General features: G+C 40.7%; 1 protein-coding gene across 1 annotated transcript in view; it reads right to left on the minus strand.

The window, feature by feature from the left end:
* Window positions 1-3454: 3454 nt before the first annotated feature.
* Ercc5 (ERCC excision repair 5, endonuclease) overlaps window positions 3455-20383 on the minus strand; it is a 42478-nt gene continuing 25549 nt past the window's right edge. Inside the window, exons 9-15 of the mRNA XM_076931956.1 lie at window positions 14580-14827; window positions 14117-14236; window positions 13781-13994; window positions 13172-13316; window positions 6897-7099; window positions 5842-5924; window positions 3455-4179 (exon numbers count right to left, since the gene is read on the minus strand). Coding sequence (XP_076788071.1) covers window positions 3628-4179; window positions 5842-5924; window positions 6897-7099; window positions 13172-13316; window positions 13781-13994; window positions 14117-14236; window positions 14580-14827 — 1565 coding nt within the window. The 3' untranslated portion in view covers window positions 3455-3627. The remainder of the gene's footprint in view (window positions 4180-5841; window positions 5925-6896; window positions 7100-13171; window positions 13317-13780; window positions 13995-14116; window positions 14237-14579; window positions 14828-20383) is intronic.

Raw genomic sequence — 20383 nt, forward strand, 5'->3', positions numbered from 1 at the left:
ACCTCTCCTAAACGGCAAGGTCCTTTCAAGGTAATTCTTTGTTTGCTTCCTCTTTGAAAGATGATAGTAAATAATGGCCAGATACATATGTTAGGATCAGAGACCAATCACTTCTATCAACAACACAAGACCCTCTTCTATATTTAAGACCCATGGGATCCCAGGTGGAAACAGGTATTGTTGGTAAGTACTACTATAAAAACCAATCTGGGTCCCCAGTAAGTACTATTCACATCCAGAGGAAATATGTCTCAATTGTCCAACCTCTAGGAATTGGAAAAACAAAACATTCCCCTCATAAGTGGTACTAACCTATCATTTTGCCTTCTTTGTCAAAACCTGACCTCGACCTACCAATTCCTTAATGTCACCCACCTGGTCTCTTCAAAGATTGCTGGCTATATGTATGTACCCTCTGGAACTAACTTACAATTGCCACTTACAGCTTCTCAAGTGACCCTGCCAGGCAACCTCATCTCATCTTTCATCAGCTGCCCCAACTCTGGTGTTGCCATGACCCCATACTTTTTCTCTATCACCATTTTTGGCATGGCAGACTGTTTTAAGACATCAGGGACATGTTCCTTAGGAATGCTAAGCTCCCTAAACTGCAACAGAGCCATAACCCTCAGTACCTCATCCCTGCCACAGTGCTCTACAGACCAGAACACATCAGTACTCTGTGGCTCTCAGGTCTATCATCGTCTACCTTCCTGCTGATCCAGAATTTACATGTTAGTGTTTCTTTCCGTGAATTAGGAGTAATCCACAGAAAAAGTTTTACCGATCCCAGTTGTAGACACAATACCTGCCCAATATAACAAGAGGGCAGTTCAAACTCACGCCATTTCTGGCCGCTGTGAGAATACTATAGGTGTTAGTACTGGAATGGCAGGGCCGACTACTTCCTAACCTTATACAATCAGTTCTCCTCCCAGCTTGACAATGATCTTCAAGAAGAAACCATGCTCTCCCTGCAAAGACAGATTGATTCTCTGGCAGCAGTGGGGCTTCAGAACTGATGGGGACTAGATGTTCATATAGTGAAAGAAGGTGGTCTTTGCCTTTTCCTCCAAGAATGATGCTTCTCCATCAATGAATCCAGAGAAGTGAGAAACAAAACACAGCAGCTGCAATCAGACAACCAAAAAACACAGGGAGAGGAACAGCATAAGGCCTCTAATTCCTGAATTTTCAAAGACCCTGTATGGAAGTACATGCTGCCTTTGCTAACCCCACTTCTTCCCATCTGTCTGCTTTCACTATTTGCTGCTCATTAATCTCATCTCCACATTCCTCCAATGACAAATTCAAAAAATTTAATTACCTTTTATTGGATATTTTATTTATATTTCAGATGTTCTTCCCTTTGCCCATTTGCCCCCACCCAGAAACCCCCATCCCATCCCCTCTCCTCCTGCTTCTATGAGGATGTGCTCCCACCAACCTACTCCTACCTCACTGCCCTCGAATTCCCCCACACTGGAGCATCCAGCCTTCACAGGACCAAGGGCTTCCTCTCCCACCTATGCTGGACAAGGCCATCCTCCCCTACATATATATATACAGCTGGAGTCATGGGTCCCTCCCTATGTGCTCCCAGGCTGGTGGTTTAGACCCTGGGAGCTCTGGTTGGTTGGTTGGTATTCTTGCTCTCCCCATGGGGCTGCAAATCCTTTCAGTTCCTTCAGTCTTCTCTCTTACTCCTCCATTGGGAACTCCATGAACAGTTCAATGGTTAGCTGTGAGCATCTGCCTCTGTATATGTCCGACTCTGGCAGACCTCTAAGGAGACAGCTGTATCAGGCTCCTGTCAGCATATCATATCAGCTTCTGCCTTTGGTGATTGCACATAGAATGGATACCCAGGTGGAGCAGTCTCCAAACGACCCCTCCTTCAGTTTCTGTCCCACACTTTGTCTCCATATTTGCTCCAATGAGTATTTTGTTACTCCAAGAAGGACAGAAGCACCCACATTTTGATCTTCCTTATTCATGAGCTTCATGTGGTCTGTGAATTCTATCTTGGATATTCTGTGCTTTGGGGCTAATATCCACTTATTAGTGACTGCATACCATGTGTGTTCTTTTGTGATTGGGTTACCCCACTCAGGGTGTTATTTTCTAGTTCCATCCATTTGCCTAAGAATTTTATGAATTCATTGTTTTTAATAGTTGAGTAATGCTCCATTGTGTAAATGTACCACATTTTCTGTATCCATTCCTCTGTTGAAGGACATCTGTGTTCCTTCTAGCTTCTGGCTATTATAAATAAGGCTGCTATAAACATAGTGGAGCATGTGTCCTTGTTATATGTTGGAGCATCTTCTAGGTATATGCCCAGGAGTGGTATATCAGGATCCTCAGGTAATGCTATGTCCAATTTTCTGAGGAACTGCAAGACTGATTTCCAGAGTGGTTATACCAGCTTGCAATCCGACCAACAATGGAGGAGTGTTCCTCTTTCTCCACATCCTCCCCAGCATTTGCTGTCACCTGAGTTTTTGATCTTAGCCATTCTGACTGGAAAAGAATTCTAACCAATTAATCAGTTTCTTTTACAGGATTACCAACCACTGTCCACAGGAGGAACCTGATGTGAACCACTATCAAATGAGCCCCAATGGTGAAAGTCAGCTATACCTCAAAATTGATAATACCCCTAGATTTCAGGAAACAATTTAAGAAATCCTACACCCCCATTCCCACTTCACCATCCCCTCTCCTGGCCCTTTTCCCTCTATAATAAGAAAAAGAGGAATGTTAGCATCAGAGCATCAGGTGTATCCATGGACAGCCAGAAGCTCATCCCCTGGCCTGCAGCCTCCTCCTCCTCATCTTCCTCTTTGTGATGGTTTGGCCCAGGGTGTGGCAGGATTAGAAGGTGTGGCCCTGTTGGAGTAGGTGTGTCACTGTGGGTGTGCATTATAAATTTCTCATTCTAGCTGCCTGGAAGTCAGTATCTGCTAGCAACCTTCAGATGAAGATGTAGAACTCTCAGCTCCTCCTGCACCATGCCTGCCTGGATGTTGCCATGCTACCACCTTGATAATAAATGACTGAACCTCTGAACCTGTTAGCCAGCCCCAATTAAATGTTGTCCTTACAAGAGTTGCTTTGGTCATAACGTCTATTCACAGCAGTAAAATCCTAAGACACTCTTTTTCCCCCTTCTTCTCTTCTTCTTTTCTCCTCCCCCTCCTCCTCCTCTTCTTCCCTCTTCACAGTCCCCCCATCCCCTAAGCCACTATGCCAGTAAAACTTGCCACATGAGACCTGCGGCTTGTGTGATTTGTCTGGGATTGTGCCGCATAGTCTAACAGGTACACGTCTATCCCTGTAACGGTAAACCAGATGAATTGGCCTAGCTACCACATATATGTACACAACAGTTTGACCAAAACATACCATGTTTCTGTTTTGTGTGTGGATAATATGGACAGTAAAACAGATATATTTTTATGTAAAGTTTTTCTGTTCTTTTTAATAAACTTTAGAAATTAAAAAAAAAAGAATAAAAACTACACATTCAAAACAGAGATTATACAAATAGATTTGATCTTATGCTCTCAATACATATTGATTGTAAGCACTGTTTTTCTAAATGACTGGTTTTTTCTTTTTTAATTAGGTTTTCTTTTTCCTTCTCCTCATACTCTTTAGTTTCCTTTTTTTCTTCCCAAATACAGGTCGAGCCGTCACTAGAAGAGTCTTGGCTTTGTCCTCACCATCCTCACTGGAGCTGCTGGTGGACACACAGCCCTCCCTCCCCTGAGGAGGGTCTCTCAGCAGGTCGGGGGAATCGGAGCAGCTGACTTCTGATGACTTCGCTGCTCTTCTCTGTCGTGCACCCATCACAGATGAACCTTCTGCTTCCTCACATGAAGACTCCTGGGGTGATTCTGAGAGGCAGGGGTCCCCTAGAAACCCACCATCTCCTGAAGGCCTCCTTCTTTGGGGGACTGAAGTCTCTCTTGTATATGGTAGGCTTCTTTTCTGGGTTTTTCCTTTTGGCTCATCCAGGGTCTCAGTTGCTTTCTTAAGCTCATGAGCTGCCTCTTCCTTTCTTTTCCTTAGCATACACGTCACTGCTCTGCTCAGCCTATGGCTCTTTATGTGTTTGGCATCTTGTTTTTCCTGCTGAGCTAATCTAAAAAAGGAATCAATCCGTAGCTGGGTCTAAAATAAAATAAAGCAATAAATCAAGTAAGTGAGTAGTTTCTATACCAGATCAACAAGTTGAACTGTGGATTATTATCTCCAAGAACTTGGAATTATGGCCTCCAGAAGGAAATTCTAGCTCTGTTTTTTGGTTTCCCCTCCCCCCCCCATAACAATTGTAACCTCTTCTTTAGCAGCAACAGAATTTCACAGAATCTGTGCATAAGTCATTCAATGCCTTTCTTTTAAAATCATTATTGTCATACAGCACCTTCAAGGGACAAGTTTGCTGATGCATTAGGAGCCATTAATAGTCACACAAGAAACAAAGGTCAAGCCTTTAATTCAGCAAATCCACTGCTGGGAGAAACTCTTAAATCTAGTGTGAATTATGGCGTTATTCATAACTACTTGAAAACTAAACACCCAACAATATAGAAACAGCCAATGTGAACTTTCATGGACTGTAGGCTGGCCCTCTGAAACTATAAAAAGCCATGCAACTCACAGAAGAAAGTATATGCTCATGAACCGAGGGGAAGAGGAGACCCACTCTATCAAGAGGGATTTATACACGGGAGCAAACTAGCATGGGAGACAAAGGGAAACAAACACGAAGGAAACACACCTTGAAAGGAGGTGACAGTTTTAACCTACTATTGTTAATTTCTAGACTATCTTTGCTTCTTAGAGAGAAAAATTGTCTTGAAAAGGAAATATATCTGAATTTTATCTGAAATTAAGGAATTTATCTGAAATTAAGGAATAACTAGTCACTAGAAAATATTTTCCTTCTTAGTAGGCTTCTATTGCTGGTAGGTAAGTAACATCAGACAGACAACAGGAAAGCCCTGGAAATATTATTTAAATCTTTGTCCATTTGGATTTTTTTCCCTAAATTACACAAATTTAATGGAAACTGATTTCATTATCTTAAAAACTATAGTCTCATTTCTATTTGCATGTATATTTCATCAATAGCTTCTGAGATGGGGGAAGGTTTATTTGATATGAGCAGGGCACATGGATAAGACAAGCACACAAACCCATTTGGAAACACTGAAGGCCATATAAAAGGGCATTTTACTAACCAAAAGTCTCTCTTGTAGAAATATTAGTATACAGACCAGATCCTAAGTTGTAAATTAAAATGTTAGTGTTTGAAGAAATTGTTTTGGAGTGAATACTTCCTGGGCTTTTAAAAACTGAAGATTAGGGGTTGGAGAGATGGCTCAGCGGTTAAGAGCACTGACTTCTCTTCCAGAGGTCCTGAGTTCAATTCCAAGCAACCACATGGTGGTTCACAACCATCTATAATGAGATCTGATGCCCTCTTCTGGTGTGGCCACAGACAGCAACAGTGTAATCATATACATAAAATAAATAAATCTTAAAAAAACAAAAAACTGAAGATTAGCTCCAGAGGAGTAATATATTTCATCTTAAACATCTTACTATGAAGTCATTTATTAGACTAGAATTTTTTTTCAAAGCCAACAAAACAAGGACACTGCAGCACAAACAAATTAACAAATAGACTTAGGACCCAATCCTTTCTTCTGTTGCACTCTATTTTTAAGGTGTCATCATTTCGAGCCTTCAGCTATCTGCCCTGAAGTAAGGCATTAACAGCTACTAACTGCAGTCATCACTCTGGACATAAAGAAAATGCACAATTACCTGCTGGACATTCAGGTTCTTTAGTACTGGATACAGGGATTCATCTGTCTTCATCCTGTTCCAGCCAAAATACCTCTGACAAAATGTGCTGGTAGTTAAGATTTACAGAAGTTTTTAAAAGAGACATAGCAGGAAGTAATAATAATAATGATAATAATATTTAAAAGCCAATCATTGTTGCCATTCCCTGTACCTCCCAGAATAATTATTTTTATAAAGATTAAAGTGGTCAGATAAAAGGCTGAAAAAGTAAGCCACTCCAACAAGATCATCTTGCAGTAAGTTCTGATCAATCTCCAAAGGCAGAAGACACTCACAAACTCAGAGCTAGAGCTACACAGTGAAGCCTCCTCAGTACAAAGCATAGCTAACCTAGACTAAAAGCAAGGGCAGCTGTTCTGCGTACTTCTTTAGGAAAGGAAGTTGTACTTGGGTGGACTCTACTGTAGATGTTGATGCAGCCAACAAAATTATTATTTAAATACACAGAATGGAAAGCCAGCAATCTTCCAGAGTAATTGATCTTAACTATGCGGTCATGTCATGTAAGCTCGAGCTGCTTCTTTCAAATTAAGATCTATACTGAAGGATACTTGCTGCATATGCATGAAACCCTGAGTTCATTCCCAAGCACTGGGGAAAAAAACGAGTTCCTTTTCCCAAAGTTTTAATCTCAACAGGTCTACAGCTAGGATGGTTAATAAAGGCTTGGCCCAGGGAGTGACACTATTAGGAGTTGTGGCCTTGTTGAAGTAGGTGTGTCACTGTGTGTGTGGGGGGGGGGGCTTTAAGGCCCTGGTCCTAGCTGCCTGGAAGCCATTCTTCTAGCAATCTTCAGATGAAGATGTAGAACTCTCAGCTGTTCCTGCACCATGCCTGCCTAGATACTGCCATGTTCCCGACTTGATGATAATGGACTGCACCTCTAAACCTGTAAGGCAGCCCCAATTAAATGTTGTCCTTATAAGAGTTTCCTTGGTCATGGTGTCTGTTCACAGCTGTAAAACCCTAACTAAGACAGCGGTTCAATATCCCCATAAATATTAAGAAAGGATATTCTCTAATCTTGTCAACATCAGGCTTTCCCCACAAGAACGATCCCCTGGAGTCATCCACCACGGGCCTGAGGTAAGCATCTGCAACTGCGGGGTTGGGAAAACCAGGTGTCAGCTGCAACTTCCGTAATTTTTTTTTCACTTTGGTGTCATAGGGATTTTCTGCGGCCTTCTTGTTATTTTGAGCTTCGTGCCACCACTCTCTGTAAGACATAGGAACAATTACTTACGAAACAGGGAGATGTTACAGTTGCCACACTGGAGGGAAAGAGCTAAACACAAAGTTCAGAAAGTAACTTCAAGTCATAATTCAAATATATGTGGTGTAGAATACTGAGCTGCAAAGTAAAGATCTTCCTGCATGTTAAGTATTTCATGTGCACTATCATTACTCTCAGCTCAGTAGCACAAGGCCCCTAGTCAGTGAAATGGAAGGTACACTGGATCCAAAACTGTCAACAACATACTGGCTGTTTTAGTGTAGATATCATTCAACACCAAGTAGGATATGATGGATGGGGCATATGCACACAAAGAGAGACACTAAATAGATCTTTTAAATTATAAACAGTGGCAAGTACTATTGCTCTCATGTGTTAGGCAGTGTTCTAAGCAAAATTAGACTGTTAATTTTGATTTTCCTATATTAAGTCCATTTTAAAATATTTTCCATCTTATTGTGGCACACTTTTTTTTCTTTTAATGCTCCTCTGATGAAGATATCACTAGTCCATCTCTATGACTTTGGGTGATGATCAAGAAGCTGTAGCCGTAGAGCATAAAACATGCTTGTCCACTTCCTGTTTTTGAAAAAAGCTGCCCTTAGAAGCAGTCACCACTCCTTGAGAAACCTGTGCTCACTGCAGGTTCTCAATGGAGACTATCTAAGGTCTACCAGCATTCTGTCTGTCTACTGACAGTGCCTGGCATGTGAAACTTTCAGCAGGTCCTTGAGCTTTGAGCTGTTCCAAGACAGAGAATAGGAATAAAAGACTCCCAAGCAAGTTTCAGGGTCAGGAGCAAAAACACCAAGTGCTGCTGGTGGAGGCTATGGAGGTTTAAATAGGTAACTGCAATGTGCCAACAGGAAACTGACAGATAATACCATGGAAATTCAAACATGCTCCTCACCTACCCAACTTCCAGTGGTTCCTGAAGAACACCCACCCTCCCTTCAGTTCTATTTCTTCACATTTTAGTACCAGCAACTGGGCTACATACAGCCTGCAGGCCACTTCACTGAGCAACTTCAGAGCGCCATCTACCGTTCAAAGGCTTAACAGTGGTCTTCAATAACCAGACTCAAGAGGAAAATAATGCTTTCTTTTCTTTTTAAGTTTTGCTTGTTTTGTTTTGAGTATATGTGTGACTGTCACATATATGCAGGTGCCCTCATAGGCCACCTGATGTAGGTAATGGGAACTGCACTTGAGTCCTCTAGGAAAGCAACAAATGCAAACCACTGAGCCATTTCTACAGTCCCTTTCCTAGAGGACTGTAAAAACATTTTCCTAATGGTTTCTTAACCAGTTTTATAACATAATACTGACAAAACACATGAGTATCTGCCCTAAATACACCCCTTAAAGAGAGAGAGCCAGGAACTGCAAAGGAAGATGGAAAACAAAGGGGCTGAGTCTCTCGGTCAGGCTATGACACAAAGGAAGGGCACATGCCTGGCAGAGGAGCTGCTGCCCTCCCCCACAGCTATCTTCAGCTTATTGGCCAACAGCAGCCCAGGATGTTTAGAGCTCTTTTTCTTCTTAAACAAATCTAAACATTTTGTGTGAAAATCTCCTTCAAATTTAAATGCTACTGGGATCTTCAAAAACAAAAAACAAACACAAGATGGCATGAAGGGCTCTGCTATATTCCTACCCCTCTTTCTAAACCTTAGCGCTGCCTTCATCCTACACCCAAGTTAGACAGAAATGAGACTACTCAGCCTGCCTTCAAGAAGCTCTAACACCCCTGAACACAAGGGCATCTTTGTAAAAGAAGCACTAATACAGCTTAAATCACACAGTGACCCCCACAAACTGGGAGACTCAACACCCACTCATGATCATCTTACTCATAGATAGTCATCCAGACAAAAACTAAACAGAGAAATATTGGAACTAATGGACATTATAAACCAAATGGAACTAACAAATATTGATTGGGTAAAGATCACTTTACCAAACACAAAACGATACATCTTTTGCTCTGTACATCACAGAACTGTCTTCAAATTGACCCTGTACTAGAACACAAAGCTAGTCTCAATAGATGCAAGAAAAATAACCCTCTGTATCTTATCAGATCACCATGAATTAAAGCTGGACTTCAACAACAGAAACAACAGAAAGCCTACAAACCTATGGAAAATGAACAACCCTCTACTCAATGACCACTGGGTCAAGGAAGAAACAGTGAAGAAATTAAAGAAGTTCTAGAATTCAATGAAAATGAATACACAAAATATCCAAACTTACGGAACAAAATTAAGGCAATTCTAAGAAGTAAGTTGTCATACACCTATCCAAACTAACAAAAAGATGGAGAGGAAAGAACTAAATGAGCAAAATTAGAAATGAAAAGCAGGATGTAACAACAGATACCAAGGAGATCCAGAGAATCATAAGGATATATTCATATATATATATATATATATATATATATATATATATATATATGAATATATGAATATATATGAATATATAAGGGACCTTTTAAAACTGAGAAGCTTCTATATAACAAAGGAGACTGTCATTCAGACAAAGTGGCAGCCTGCAGAATGGAAGATTTTTTAACCAACTCCACATCTGATAGAGGGCTGATATCCAAAATACATAGACAACTCAAGAAACTGATATCATTAAAACAATCCAATTTTAAAATGGGGTACAGATTTAAGTTGAGAATTCTCTCAATAGAGGAATCTCAAAGGGCTGTGCAACAAAGAAATTTCAACATCCTTAGCACTCAGGGAAATGCAAATCAAAACTATTTTGAGAGTTTATCTTATGCTCATCAGAATAGCTAAGATCAATAACACAAGTGACAGCTTATATTATCAAGAATGTGGAATAAGAGAACACCCATCCACGGCTGGTGGGACTGCAAACTGTATAGACAGAATTGTAATTAATGCATCAGCTCCTCAGAAAGATGGGAATTGATCTACCTCAAGGTCATTTCATTTCACCACAAGGACAGTTACCCAACCATGTTCTCTATTGCTCTACTCATTGTAGCCAGAAATTGAAAACAATCTATATGTCCCTATGAAAGGAAAATAGAATAGATAGTTATGGATGGCGGCTGGTAATGCTGGAACAGGAGGATCACATGGCAAGAGAGAAGACAGGGGACAGATGGAGGAAATATAGAGACGGCTAAACTTAGGAAGAGTTTGATGGGTAGTATGAAGTCCTAATACAGTAGAAACTTTCTAAAACATATACATATCTGAAGACAATCTAAACAAGATTGCCAGATAATGGGAGTCAAAGCCACAAATAGATGTCTCTTGTCAGCAAGTGAAGCTTCCAGTTCCAGGATTGGCTTACATCTAGTTGAGCTGTTTGTTACCATAGTAATTCCCAAATAACCCAGCTGTTGTCATTGCTGCTCTGACAAACTGACAGGGAACTATTGCTGAAGGTAACACCTACACAATTTATTGAACATGAAGAAGTCAAACTGGTGCCTACATAGCCTTCAGCCTGTGCTAGCATCTTTTGTACAGGAAGAGTACTCTGCATGCTACCAAAAAAGAAATATAAAAAACACCAACCCAACAACAAACCCTTTGAACTACAATGGTGTCCTGCCCGAAAGATATACTTGGGCAATGGTGGTGGTACAAAACTTGTAGAAATAACCAAACAATATCTGGTTTGAGTTAAGGCCTACTCCAGGAGATGGAACCCACACCTAACACTGCTTGGGTTACCTAAGACTAGATAACCCAAGGTAAGAACCAAATATTAATAGTCTTAAGAGAAAAAAAAAAAGAGCAATTAAATGAATCCTTGTGACATTCTGCTGTATTTATATGTCAGTGCCTTGCTTAGCTATCCTCAGAGAAACTTCCTCCTGAAGCAGATAGGAACAAACACAAAGCCCCCCAATGAGACATCATATAGAAAGTGAGAGACCTTGACACACTCAGCCCTAATTAGGATGTGTCCATCACGTCCCTCCCCTCAGAGCTCAGGGAACCCCAAGGAAAAGGAGCTGGGAAGACTGTCCTTTTTCTGTTATGGCTTCCAGTTTAGTGCTTTTATGGGATTCCTGAGTATTAAATAGTATCCCTCTGTTTCTTGTGCCTTCTCTTAGGCTCTTTTCCTTTTGTTTATTTGTTTTGTGTAATTCTGATGTATTGGTTTTGTTTTCATTTATTTTGTCTTATTATTATCTTATAAAGCCTATTTGCTTTCTAGTGAGAGACAGAAAGGGGGCTAATCTGGGTGGAAGAGCTGGGAACAAAGGAAGAGAAAGAATAATCAGGATAAATTATATAAGGGAAAAAATCTATTTACAAAAAAAGGAAAAAATGATATAAAAAATTAAATACCAGCAAGAGTGCATGTATGCATGCATGTGCATTTCTGACAGGTGTAATGTGCATGTAACTGCAGCTTCTTCCAACTGACTATAATTGAATAAACCAAATTTTAAGTATAATCATTTTAATACATATTTTGCAATGTTTCTTTTTTTTCATTTGTAAAAGAATGTTATTTGTAGCTATATAGTTCTTTACAGACCATGCTTGATATAATAACATATCCCAAATATGTCAACTTCTCTGGGTCAGCACATGAGTCTTCATGGACAGTGACTTTATAATCTAAGTTCCTGGCCCTGGACCTCAAAGCAAATTTATGGTTAACTTCTTTTATAACACTGAACAAGTGGTGAAAAATTTTCACTAGCAACATTGAACAATTTCATTTGCTTCTCCACTCTCCATTTAATCCCACAAGGAACCATAATGGTGTAGAATATAACTACTCATCTTTTCCATTGCTAAGGCCTGCACATCTGACTCATATTGGCTACTCTACAACCATCTAAATGAACTCAGAGGCAGCTCACACACTAATGAACACTGAAGACTATCTTTGTGTCCCTGGACTAGGATAAAGCAGGCATGATTAAAACAAGACTAAAATAGACTAAAAACAGATTCACCAAGGCCCTAGAAACCACAGCCACTGTCTCCAACTACTCCTTCAATATACAATGACTTGAGACAACTTGTAGGGCTGTGAAGGGGTCTTGGTTTTGGTCGAAGTGCTGGCTGGAAAGCCCGGAGACCCAACAGGTGTCCATTGCCTATAAGGGATGGGCATCTGTTCCGCTGTGCTCCCAGAATCCAGGCTCCTAACACATGGCGTGGAACTCCATTGACCTACACTGTTCAGTCACATTCAGGGAAATGCAGCCCTGCCCAAAGAGCACAGGTAGAGGGCCCTACAGGCCTCAGGCCCTAGAGAGATTTACATACTAATGAGATGCCTGAGGGCCAGAGGGCGGAGCCAATTAAGCATTCTTCCCCAGCCCCTCCCCCTTCTCTCCCTCCCTATTTAACTCAGGTCTGCCCTGTGTTTCAGGGGGGTGCGCATCCAGACTCAATCATCATCCGACATGCCAATAAACCCATTTTGAAAACCCAAGGACTTTCTTGTGTCATTGGGGCCGTGCTATGAGGAACTGTGGAGAAGGCCTTTAATGAGCCGCTGTAGCTGGAGCCATCATGCCTAACTTCCCCCGGAGCAACCCTGCATTTCCAGCCACAACAACCCATAGCTGGCGCCCAACGTAGGGCTGTTGTCATTCCCATGGCTCCAAAGAGATTGGAGCACAAGAGTCTTGACTGAGTTCACTCCTCTCAGACCACTGAGAGGCAGTAGAATGACCGAGACTGGGGGCATGTGGGAGCACAACCGGCTAGCCCACAGCCGAGAAAAATGATGGGGAGGGGAGAAGAAAGAGGCCCTGGCAGCACCCTGTAGAAGAGAGGTTACTATACTTGCTTGGTTGCGTGGGTGATCGAGCTCCACAACAACCCACACCAACTTGTGATTTTAGAAACAGATTCCCAGAAGTGGTGGCACACACCTACAGTAGCAGCTACATGGGAAGCTGAGGCTAGAGGATTACAAGTTTGAGTTCAGCCTAGGCAACAACACAGTAAGAGCGCTGTTAAAAAAAAAAAATCCATGTATTAGTCTGTGTATTTATAGAAATACCTGAATTAAAGGCATGAGGAAAAGCCTTACGAGAATTTTAGGAGTGGGTCCAGGCCTCGTCCAGGGAATTCATTGAGAATCTCCATGGCTGTTACACAGCCAACAGTTGGAATCCCTTCCGTATAATCACTGCCCAGTAGATAAGCCAAGTTGATTAATTTGTTCCGGTCCAATCCTGTATAAATAGCAAAACATATATATCTATATCAATAGATAGATAGATAATATATATATATATATGTATATATATGTTTATATATGTGTTTTAGATATATATGTGTGTGTATATACACACACACACACACAGAGACAGTATCTTTCTCTTCCACTAGAGAAAGATATTTCATTCTCAGTTATTTCCCCATTGTCAAGAATGACTGGCATATGAGAGTCATTCTGTGTGCATTTCCCAGGTAATGAGGTGAATGGTAACGGATATGAATGTCAGGAATCACTCAGATGATTTAACTGCAAGAAAGATGATAGGATTTTAATTTCTTAAATCCATTTTTTAATACCCTATGACCTCCCATTTCCACTCACGCATCAAATGAGTTCCTTGAGAAGAAAAACCACATGAGACAAATCAGGAGAGTGAATGTACAGAACTGTGGGAAATGACCACACTTTGACTCTTACCTAATTGGTTATAAAAGTCCACATATTGATAGTATTCTATAAACTTGTTCTTGTTAAAAAAATTCTTATAGACATGCCGGGCTCCAAACAGCCAGATATCACTATCATCAGTAATGGTTCCAGAAGTCTGATCAGTGAGATCCAGAATGGCACACTGCGCTTCTGCCTCCATCGGAGCCTGGATGTAGGGAATGCCAAACAGGCGCAGTAGTTCCTGTAGTAAGAGAACAAGCAGGGAAATGTACTGTGGGCCTTGACCACAAGGGGGTGTGACAGTATTACACAGCCCTTCTGAAAGGACAAGTCTAAAGAAGACCAAGCTAAAGTCACACTTACCTGGCTTTCCAGAAACATCTGGCCTGTTACAGAGGCAGCAATCCGATCTTGCTGCTGTTTTTGAGCTTTCAGTGAATTCTGTTCTGCTAAGAGGTTACTCTCCAGGGCATCCAGTTCCTCCTAAAACATATTCCCAGCCGTAGAAAATTACAGTCATGATCCAATTATGTTCATTTGTTACAATAAAGCATGCATTTCCTCTGGCTGAAATAACCAATAAGCCATTTCTCCTTACAGTGTTTTCCACTTGGGATTTCCAGGCAAGACTGTCCCTTTCAGTGGCCTCATTACATCATGTGGGAACCTAACTAAAAACCCCAGGTGTAACTTACATTTTAAAAGGGAGCTATGAGTAACAAGAAGATGAATTAAAAACAGCTAGTGAATATTTATCTAGCAACTTTTAAAATCTCAAAAGCCATAGGCTTGGCTTCCTCAGCACTAAGTTAAAATGTGGTGTTACCAAGTTAACATTTTGCCATTCGTTGGGCGAGTCCTCAGCGTCACTGTCAGCTTCTCTGTGTCCTTCCACTGCCTCAGTGTCAGAGCTGTCCTGTGGGAAGCACTCTGTGTCCTGTGGGAGGCACTCTGTGTCCTCCAGAGTTTCTCTTGCTTCCTCTGCATCTTTTTCAGAGAGATGTTTAGAAGCCTCTGATGACTCTGTTTGAAGTTCACCACTGCTGACCACACTCTGCACTTCAATGAAACTTCCTGTCCAAAAAAAAAAAAAAGTCACTTCATCTAAAATGAGAACATTAAGAGTCACTGTGAAGTCATCAAAACTTTCTGAACAGTCCTGAAAAATTCCAAATCCCAAAGGAAACGATTTAAGCATAAACATAAACATGCAACTCACTAGTTTGCTATAGTGTACCACAAATGCCTAGCTATCATTTCCAACCAAGCTTTTACAATTAGACAAATTGATCTATCAGGCTTTTGATCACTAAAAATAGGAACCAAATTCTCAAAGATTTGCATATTAACTTTTAAAAGCTATGTTCTGTTGACTTAATGCTATTTTTAAAACTCAGAGAAAAGGCCAGGGAAGCAGATAGGCTGACAGCAGGTCTTCACCTCTCCATCTTCTCCTCCAGTCCTCATTCCTTCAATCTCATCCGCGACTTGGAGCAGAACATCTGCTGCTATCTCACTTTCCTCTCTGGCCCCATCCCAAATGGATCCCAAAGATCTTCAACTTCCCTTGCCTCCATTCATCCCAGTATCCCAGTCTCTATGAGCACACCAGCCTAGCAGGCCAGGGAAAACCTTCACCACTTTGTCCTCTCCTCCACACCCAATTCCCCAGTCTCATCCCTCTCTGTGCAACAGAGCACCTTCTGTAGTCTGGCTTCCCCCTCTGCGCAACCTGCTGTGGATCCCACAACTTTCATCTCCTAACTCCCTCTACACAGTTGTTACTTTATCCCAACTCCAGTTCCAGCAGGCACTCCTTGTTAACCCACAGGCCGCTCCTGCCAGAGAAGCAGGTAAGCTGTCTGTAGATCTTTCCCTCTCTTACTGGTCCTTTACATTCAAGTCCCAAGTCTCATCCTCAGTGCTATAGCAGACCCTCTGAAATGACCTCTCTTCACTGTATCCCTCATTCCAAGTAAATAAAATATGCAGATCCTGGCTGAACACTATCTTCTCCTCCCTCCTGTGAACCCCTTCAGACCCCTAGGCTATCCCCATTCTTAGATGAATTTAGCTCCTAATATACAGAAACACAAAATACTTGGAATCCCCAGTGGCTACAACTATCCGTCCTTCCTCCCCCCAAAAAAATCCTACCAGGCAACACACAGCCATGACACTCCAAAAATCAGACAGGAAACAGAAAAGAAGAAACAAATCACCTACCCAACCAAGACAAATCCAGAAATCAGTACTATGACATATAATCGTATCAATGCCAGATTCTGGATGCCAACAGGACAACAGAATTATTAACAGCCAAGGCAAAAGAAGACCAAGTAACTTACCCACACATCTTCCATACTCTCTCTCTCTGGTCCTTCAGAGCCAAAACACTAGTTGTAGCCTGCCTTCCCTCCTGCCCATATCTCCCATGGATCCCACAGACCATCCCCTCCTGGCCTCCTTCCTGCCACTCATAGTTTGTATTTCAGTCCCCAACTTAGGTGGACTCCCCCTGCTGAACCATGCCTTCCAGAAAAGCCAGTAGAGGTTCTCAGCTTTCTCTGTTCCCCCAGATTCAATCCCTCAGGCTTGTCCCTTCTAGTGCTATAATAGAAAATGGAAAAAGCATCAATTAAAAACAAAACAAAGGGAATTCTGGAAATGAAAACTTTAGGAATGCAAACAGCTACAGCCTCCTTCCCTCACCAACACCCACACACCTTCATCTCCTGTGGATCCCAGACCATCCCTACTAAACTCACTCCCCCTACTTTTCACACTATCTCAACCCCTAACTCAAGCAGCCACCTCCTGCCCAGGCATTCCCTGTGAACATACAAGGTAAGTAGGCCAGCAAAACAGGCAGCACACAGCCATCACACCGTTTTTAAATACACAGAGAAAACAAAAACCAGGAACAAAACACACACCCAACAAAGACAAACCCAGAAATTAGCACCTAGCCCTATTATCACCCCAAACCCACCTGTTTAGATAACAGCATAGAAATACAATTGATTTTTATCAATTTTTATCAATTTACAATATGCTTCCACTAAAACCTAGCTACCTGCTACAGCAGGCTGTGAATATTCATTCCAACAGAGTTAAGCACAAGAAAAAGGTCTTTACAACCAACTATATGAAGATTATAAAGGTCCTTAAAGAGGAAATGAATAAATACCTTGAAGAAATCCAGAAAAACACAAACAATTGGAGAAAATGAATCAATCCCTTTAAAAAAAAAAACCCAGGAAAACACAAAACAGTATTAGAAAATGAACAACTTAAAGAAAGCCAAGAAAAACCAAACACACAACTGAAGGAAAGAAAGACAACTGTTCAAGACCTGAAAACGGAAAGAGAACGAATAAAGAAAACTCAAACTGAGATTATTCTGGAAGTAAAAAAAAAAAAAAAAAAAAGGAATGTAAACAAGAACCACAGAGACAAGCTTCACAAACAAAATAAGACATGGAAAAAAGATACAATACTAAATAAATAAATAAATAGATACATCAAAGCTCTTAACAGAAAACATCGAAGAAATCCAAGACACTATGAAAAGACCAAACCTGAGGTTTGTACCTGTGTCCTGGAGCAGAGCCTGTGTTTCCACCCACCCCCAACCCACCCATACCCAAAGACAGCTTGACCCCCCAGGAGTTCTAAAACACGCACAATCACAGGTGAGACCTGAACCACCACCCCAATATGTGGCCTAACTCGGACACCCCAGGGCCCAGTGGACACAGGAACTCCCGCCCAGTTGGAGACACACACTTCTCCCAGTTCGTGCCAGCGCCCAGAGTGGACCTTGTGATCCAGCCCCAACTCTAAGGAGCTCCGACACAGCAAAGCTCACAGAACAGGCTCTCCAGACCCCCTGCCATACCCAGAGACAATCTGACCCAAGGAGGCTCAACAGAACCAGGCTCACAGGAGGAACAGGCTCTTCAGTCAGAGGCAAAAAGGCCAGTTAACACCAGAGATAACCAGATGGTAAGAGGCAACCAAAAAAACATAAACAACAGAAACCAGTGCTACTTGGCAACATCAAAACTCAGTTTTCCCACCACAGCAAGCACTGGATACACCAACACACCTGAAAAGCAAGTGGGAGCACCTGAAAAGGAAGGGGCCAGGGGAGCAGATAGGGGGTTTGTGGAGGAGAAACTGGGAAGGGGGAGAACATTTGAAATGTCAATAAATAAAATAACCAATAAAAAGAAAAAATGAAGATATGACACATTAAAAAAAAAGAGCTATATATACTCACAAACCTGCCAACACCTCTGTGTTGTAGTTATTTCAAGGGTAGTTTTGTTTTATTTATGCAAATGTGAATCATTTCATCTTCCTTTTAAAGTGTTGCCTTGAATGTTGTTTTCATGGCATAAGTGTCTTAGTGTCCTATCATATAGGGAATTATTTTTCATATTATATTCCAGTCTTTTCCAGAAGAATGACAATGTACTTACACTTATTTTCCTGTAACATGCACGTACTATGTTTTGTTACCTGTCTAAGAAAATGTTCATTAAAATATTTGAACCATAAGAAGGAAGGAAGGAAGGAAGGAAGGAAGGAAGGAAGGAAGGAAGGAAGGAGGAAAGAGCCAAACCTATGTATAACAGGAAAAGAAGAGAAATCCTGGCTCAAAGGCCCAGAAAATTGTTTCAACAAAATAATAGAAGAAAAATTTCCTAACCTAAAGAAGGAAATGCCTATAAAGGTACAAAAAGCATACAAAACACCCAATAGATTGGAACAAAAATTAAGTTCCCTTGCCACATAATAAGCAAAGTACTCAACATACACAGTAAAGAACAAATATTAAAAGATTTAAGTGGAAAAGACCAAGTAACAGATAAAGATAGACCTATTAGAATTACCTAACTTCTTACTGGAGACTCTAAAACCTAGAAGAGCCTGAACATTATGTGCTACAGATGCTAAGAGACCACATATGACAGCTCAGATAGCTTAGACAACTCATACCTTGAAAAACTTGCAATCGCCATAGATGGAGCAAATAAAATATTCCATAATGAATCAAATTTAAACAGTATCCAGCCCTAATGGGAGTGCTAGAAGGAAAACTTCAACTTAAGGAGGTTAAGTTTTCAACTTCAAATGTTGTTTTCAAATCAGATGTTGAAACCTTCTGCTCTACACCTCATGGAACTCTCTCCAAAATTAACCATGTAGTTGGACACTAAGCAAATATGAGTAAAAACAAGAAAATAGAAGTACCTCCCTTCATCCAATCAGACTACCATATATTAAAACAAGATATTAACAAAAGAAACAACACGAAGCTTACAAACTCATAGAAATGAAACAACTCTCTACTAAATGAAAAATTGGTCAAGACACCAATAAAGATAAAAATTAAAGAGTTTCTAGAATTCATTGAAAATGAATAAATACCATAGCCATATTTATGGGACACAATGAAAGCAGAGCTAAGAGGAAAATTCATAGCACTAAGTGCCTACATTAAAAAAAAAAAATCTAAAACAAAAAGAAGAAATCACACCCATAAGGAGTAGATGGCAAATAAATAAATAAATAAATAAAACTGAAATCAGTAAAAAAAAAAAAAAAAAAAAAAAAAAAAGAGAGAGCAATACAAAGAATCAATGATCAAAGAATAAGAGTTGATTCCTTGAGAAAATCAACAAGATAGACAAACCTTTACCCAAACTAACTAAAAGACAGGGAGAGAATATCCAAAATAACAAAATCAGAAATGAAAATGGGTACATGTGGTATTTAATATTTAAAATCCCAAGCCTGGATTGGCTATTGAGTTCCCGGATGAAAGCCGCACTCACGATCTTTATGTTTCCAATAAGCCTTAATCAGCATGGCAGCTTGGCCATGTCTACCATCCGTGCTGCTGGAACCTGCTTTCCTGTTGATAACCCCAAATTACTACTTACTATGTTTCATCTGGGCTGCTCATAACTCCAATTGGTCAGCCCACACGGCCCAGCTTTCAAAGAGGACTTAACACCAATGCTCCTCAAATTATTCCACAAAATAGACACAGAAGGAACACTGCCCAATTCATTTTAGGAGGCCACAATTAACATGATACCCAAACCACAAAAAGACTCAACAAAGAATTACAGACCAATTTCCCTTATGGACATAGATATAAAAATACTAAATAAAATGTTCAAACGACTGAATTCAAGAACATATCATAAAAATTGTCCACCACCATCAGGTATGTGTCATTCCAGCAATGTAGGGATGGTTCAAAGTACAAAAATCAGTAAATGTAATTATAAATAAACTGAAAGGAAAAAAAATAAAACCATGATCATCTCATTAGATGCAGAAAAAAGCCTTTGACAAAATTCAACACCCATTAATGATAAAATCCTGAGTGATAAGAGACACATAGTAAAGGCAGTTTACAGCAAGCTAATAGCCAACATCCAATTAAATGGAGAAAAACTCAAAGCAATTTCACTAAAATCACCAACAAGACAAGAATATCCTCTCTCTCCATACGCTTCTTTTCTTCAGCAGAGGGGACTGCCAAGGCTTGCTAACCTGAGTTTTAGTAGAAAGTCAAGACATAAGAGAGGCTGGAGACAAGGAGGAACT

Source organism: Arvicanthis niloticus, chromosome 3, assembly GCF_011762505.2.
Source record: "Arvicanthis niloticus isolate mArvNil1 chromosome 3, mArvNil1.pat.X, whole genome shotgun sequence".
Classification (NCBI taxonomy): domain Eukaryota; kingdom Metazoa; phylum Chordata; class Mammalia; order Rodentia; family Muridae; genus Arvicanthis; species Arvicanthis niloticus.